At 37.5% G+C, this 6,000-nt stretch overlaps 1 protein-coding gene across 1 annotated transcript in view; it reads left to right on the plus strand.

The window, feature by feature from the left end:
- Positions 1 to 5,781, plus strand: part of DLK2 (delta like non-canonical Notch ligand 2) — a 196,366-nt gene extending 190,585 nt beyond the window's left edge. The window contains exon 6 of the mRNA XM_044061080.1: positions 1,481 to 5,781. Within this exon, the coding sequence (XP_043917015.1) occupies positions 1,481 to 2,285 (805 nt within the window). The 3' untranslated portion in view covers positions 2,286 to 5,781. The remainder of the gene's footprint in view (positions 1 to 1,480) is intronic.
- The last annotated feature ends 219 nt before the right edge of the window (positions 5,782 to 6,000 follow it).

The following is a 6,000-nucleotide window of genomic DNA, read 5'->3' on the forward strand; positions in this document are numbered from 1 at the left end:
ATCGAGCAGTAGATTTGTAGAAACTCTGTGTCATACTGATATCTGGTTCAGTCAGTAGGTTGCAACTTGGACTTGCTTGAGAAAAACTCAATTCACATGTGATACCGTCTTCTTTATTACCAAGAAATACAGTGCAGACAAGTGATACAGTCTTCGTTGGGTCAAGGAGAACTCCACACAGTACTGGTTTATCCAGTGTGTGTCAAAACTTATAAAGGTCTGCAAAGTCATGCCTGCAAAAGCCTATATAACTGGAGATATTTTGTATGAGAAATCAGTACCTTTTGCTACAAGTTAGAGTGTACTACAAAAATCATTTATTTTTATCTGACATTATCAGAAGTTTGTAAAATTTAAAAACTTTTCTAACAATCTACTTTCTAGTCACTAGATGGCAGCTTTGTCGCTCTTTTTCAATGAAAGTACTATTTTTTTTTTCCTAACAGACTAAAGCTCACCAGGTAACATTTATGCAATGGCTCCCCATACACTCCTTTAACATGGCATGTCTACTACTCTTCTATTTGCACCTTTTATTATCTCTATTTACAAATCATACTGATAATAACTTGTTTTTCATTTTTTTTTATTTGCTTTTCTTTATTGACCTGATAAATGCACTGGTCCTGAGACCCATTTTAACCACTACCAGGGTATAGAGGCACACATAATACAGAATTACAAAAGGGAACATAAACATAACAGAAATTACACAATAGAGCAGATACAGTTACTTAGCACTAAGAGGGGAGGTGAGAATTTAGGTAATAAGGTAATTATATGTCTTATTTTACAATTGTGCAAGTCAATGGTAGAAACTTAGGTAAATATACATCATACTTAGTTCTGCAAATTAATGATAAAACTTTAAGTATGGATGTTACATGCAATGTGTATGTGTACACACATATCTCTATATATATATATATATATATATATATATATATATATATAGATAGATATAGACACAAATTATTTTTAGTATCCCATGACCGTTGCTCTGATGTTGATTTTCGCTCCACTTAATACAGTGTTCTAAAGGCTGGGAGTGGGTAGCTGCAACTTCTTCAAAGCTGTTGTGCAAATCTTCATCTTACGTGTACTCTAGGGATTTCAAACACATGTTTTACAGCTTTGTTGAAAGTATGGCAAGACCCAATTTATTACAGAGCATGAAATAAATGAAATGTCACACAATGAAATATTTAACAGAAAAGTGTTACTATTATAAAAGCAATTGCTAACTATGACGTGTCATTTATTCCCAATCTGTCAATGTGTGGGGCTATTTTCCAACCAGTGCTTTAGTTATTTTAATAGCCTGTGCTTTAGTTATTTAAATAGATGGTTCTTTCAGACCTCCACTGAAGATGGACTTCAATCCAATGGAAAATCCATTTAGAGAAATATATATAAATAAATGTATACATGACTACACTGTATTAAAACATTTCTCATGGAGATTTATTTTTTTCCTTAGGTATCCATGTAAGAATGGAGGCACTTGCTGGGATGACAATGGGTATGCTAGCAATCTCACCTGTCGCTGTTTGGCTGGATTTGTGGGCACATTCTGTGAGATTAATGTTGACGACTGCCTTATGAGACCATGTGCCAATGGTGCTACCTGCCATGATGGAGTAAATCGCTTCATTTGTGAGTGCCAGCCTGGGTTTGAAGGGCGTTTCTGCACTGTCAACCTTGATGATTGTGCTAGTAACCCATGCAAAAATGGAGGAAAGTGTTATGACTTGGTAAATGACTTCAGCTGTGTCTGCCCAGATGGCTATGTTGGTAAGAACTGCACAATTCCAGTGACAAAGCCTGACTCAAATGTTGAAAGTAAACCACCTCCTCAAATTTCGAAAGCAACCGATCGTCATGTAACTAGAACCACAACCAGTAGGTATTCAAAGAACACTTTCTCTCAACCAATAAGAAGCCCCGATACTGTAAGACAGAACTACACCTCTTTATCTCAAAGCACTCAGCAGCCAGACAGAGGGTTGGTTATTTCTGTAAAGGAAGTTGTAAATCCTAGTCACTTCCCTCTTACCCGAACACAAATTATCATTGTGGCAGTTTTTGGCATTTGCACTCTGTTGCTTGTAGCAGTCACAACAGGTCTCATACTGAAGAGTCGACGGAAACAATGGCACAAGGGCCGGCACTGCCAAAGTGTCTCTAACAGTGTAAGAAACAGGACAGAACAGGAGTGCCAAGTCAGCTTCTTATCCAAAGACATTCCAGAACCTAGTAAAACACAAGATGCCAACCTTATATGACATGGGATTTTAAGCAGTTGTTTCAGAGTTCAGAAGCTTGTGGTTTGCTGGTTAAACTTGCTGAAACTGGGATCCTTCTAAAATTACTTGAAGCTCTCCAGTGTAGTGTGGATTTATTGAACAGAATCCACAAACCAGTATCCCAAAGGTCTCAGCAGAGTTTTCTTCAAGAGATTTAACTCCCTAAGGTTACCTTGCCAGACACATGGAAAATACTACTGGAACTGACAAAACTGGTGGTTTTCTAGCACTGAATGGAATCCTTGCATTAGCTGACTCTCTTTAGGAGCAGAGAAGCATCAACAATGAATGAGAGTTTAATCTCGTAGACTTGTGTTTACCAAACAAAAAACTTGCATCATGCTGGTATAAGGCCAAGAAAACAGCTGCTCGAGATTTGGAGATGTTACCAGAACAAGCTGGAATTCACCAACTGGCAGAGGAGTGTTCTGTAACTATTAACAGGAATGACAGTGAGGGGTACAAGGAGAGAGCAGAATAGTACCTGCCCCCATACTTGCTAGCATAAACCTACACTGCTCCTTCTAATGCACTTAAACAGGCAGCAAGCTTACCACAATGTGTGGAATAGGATAAGAAAACTACAAGTCTCGACGTTTCTGTGGGCTGTTTAACACAGTAATAAGACCAAGGTAGTACTTTTGAAAAACACATCCCTAGTGGAGCTCATCCTGTAATAAAACTGGGTTTTTTGAATGTACAGTGTTTTAAGAATTCTAACTGCCAGACTTTCTCCTACATTGATGCTATGGATATACTAGCTCTATAGAATAATGTAACATAATGTCCTGCAGTGAAGAGCATCTGGTTTTGCCTCGACTCCTGTTTCGCCATGCACTTCCCAGTCCTCTGTCCATCATGGAAAGAGCGCTACAAGTAATATATTACTTCACTGTGTTGTATATCAAAGTTAGGTACAAGAAAACAAGGAAAAGGGAACATAAAGTTTGCAAATATGTTAACTTAGGACTTTAATTTACGATTTCAGAGTAATTAAAAAAAAGCACTCAGCAGTGACTTACCTTGGAACATTATGAAGACATTAGAAATGGCTTCTTGTTCACCAAAGACAGTGAAAGGTGAAAACATTCTTTTTTAGCCCAACAAACATTTTGAGACAGTAGTGTTTGAATAGACTCTCATATAATGTTACAGGAGCTGACAAGTATGCTCTCTTTTCTTCCAGAATGGAGTATGGATTTAGGAATGTTTCAAGAATGGAACACCATCCAGTTTGTACGTGCTTGGTCTTTATGACAGAACTTGGAATCTGCCTTTCTGAGGGACTGATACTGAAAAGCTGGCTCAGTCAGCCAAGCAGCACTGTGTGTACTGCTTACTGCATAAAAGACACATCTGGGCACGTGACTGGATTAGCTAAACCGAAATGTATTGTAAAGTATCATATGGTTCCTATGTTTCTGCTCCATTTGTTAGCACATTCCATGTCATATACATATATGTAGAGACAGAAAGAAAATTACCTTGCATGTCAGTCTGTGTCATGAAAACAATTCAAAGTAGTGATAAGAGGCACTAAAACTGCAAACTTACTATAAGGTCATCTTATACTAAATACAGGTAATTTCAGGATTTATCTGAAGAACAGAATAGAAAAACATGACAATCCTTATAGTTGAAACTGTTGTAACACGTCTGTCTGTCTGTGTGTTGCATAACTAATGACATATGGTAGGACATGTTGTTGAACAGGGATTAATGCACAGGTTGTGGACTACTGAGGGATTTTAGCCTTTATCACCACCCTATTCCTTTGAAGTGTAAGTTTTACTGACTAAATTATGCAACAGCTGAAATCTTCTTTTACGAAAACCTGTATTTGCAAAATATTAATTAGTTTTAAAGATGAGGGCAAGAGAGAACAGCTAAAATAATAATGCTTGGACAGCAACCCAGAGCTGAGGACCAAGCAACATTCCGACCTGTCTCCAAGGTAGTGAACTAATGATTAACCATATTTAATGTTACAAGAAAGTGTGACAAAGATGGCTGCAGAAAGGTAGGCTTTTAGCATTTACATCAGCAGAACCTGGCATTTGTGTGAAGTTGATTTCTAAGAATTTGTAGTGGTGCCCCCACCTTAAGGCCTAATAAGTTTATTAAATATGATAGTCCAACATTTTTATATTTATTTCTATCATATGTTTCAAAATTGGGACCATCTGACAGATACTTCAAGCAGGCCTTTAAAGAAGTATGCAAATTTTAAATCTTTAGAAATCTAGAACACACACACACTTACACATTATAATTTAAACTACACTAGGAGACAGCCCTAAAGGTGTATGTATCATAACATATATGTTACTATATTTGATTGGTAATATACCTGATATAATCAGCACGGTGAAAAAATGAGCCTGGCAGTGCAGGTGATCTACATATTGTATGGCTACTACAAATGAGTAAAAACAGACTGGTATGCTTTTTAGTTTTGTTTCCTTGCCTGCTTTCTGTTTCTCTTCTGTTTTGTTACCATATCCAGAGTTCACTTTTCCTCTTTCCTCATTAGTACCTTTTTCATCTTGTATAGAGTATATTTAAGCCCCTGAAGCAATGTATTTTACTTTATCATGCCAAGTGCAACATCTTTAACTGCCAGTATGTGCACAAGACAACAGGGAATAGTAAGGCGGCAAGGGTAAGGTCTGTAGCAGTAGACAGTGGACTTCCCATTCCTTACTCGCAGTCTCTGCCATTGATGCTAAAGTGTTTTCTCCCCTCTGTAGCCTTTAGGGTTTTTTGGTCGCAGAACCATAGAGAATAAAACTGTGAGGTGATGGTAACTGGAGTTGTGGGATGGGTTGATATGTAAACCCTAGCATGGGGTAACATGAAAGGTAACAAGGTTAACTTATCTGAGCAGGAGGAAATCAGGAATGTTGCACACTAACAAGCAAGTTCGATGTATGAATGCATGGAACTTGTGCTTTTTTATTTTTCTGCACTATGTAAATTCATGAAAGGAAATGACAGAACGGTAAATCTAGCATTCTTACTTGAAGATTAAGTCTCCTATGAGATTATACCTTTTTCATCATTAACTTCTAAAAAGATTAATGGCTCTAGTTAGATATTATTGGCCTTGTTCTGTTTTTACTGCTGTATTGGTCAGCACCCAATGAAGATGTATGTAAATAATGTGTAAAATAGGGTTTGCTTCCATACAAACCTACAAGTCACCTCTGTGGACAATCCTTTGCATTGTCTGACCAGCTTTGTTTTCCAAGCTAGTATTGTAAAAACCTAGTTCAGCATTGCTCAGGTGAAAAACTCCATCCAGTGATAGAGGGTGAGTGATCAACTCATAAAAAAGGAGTTACATAAAATGCAGAATTAAAGATCCTTCTGTAAGGGTCCAGTTAAGGTTAATAAAGATAATAATTGTCATTGGATGCATGTTCTTAAATGCAAAGAATATGAACAGAGCAAAAAATAGGTTTGTGTGTGTGTGTGTGGGGGGGGGGGGTATGAGCAGCACTATACTTATGTGTCAAGAAGAGCTCCAAAGATGATCTTTGAGAAGTATCTACGATTCAGTTTCATTTCCTTAGCTTGCATGTAGGTGCATTGCAATAGTAAAGTCTGAGAACATGCGCCCTACATTGTTAAATTGTTTGTGTAGTCAGTGTTCCTGCATTGCACTTACTGAACTGATGGAAGTACACAAAGA

The sequence above is a fragment of the Protopterus annectens genome, chromosome 1.part0, assembly GCF_019279795.1.
Source record: "Protopterus annectens isolate FY-2018-M chromosome 1.part0, PAN1.0, whole genome shotgun sequence".
Classification (NCBI taxonomy): Eukaryota; Metazoa; Chordata; order Ceratodontiformes; family Protopteridae; genus Protopterus; species Protopterus annectens.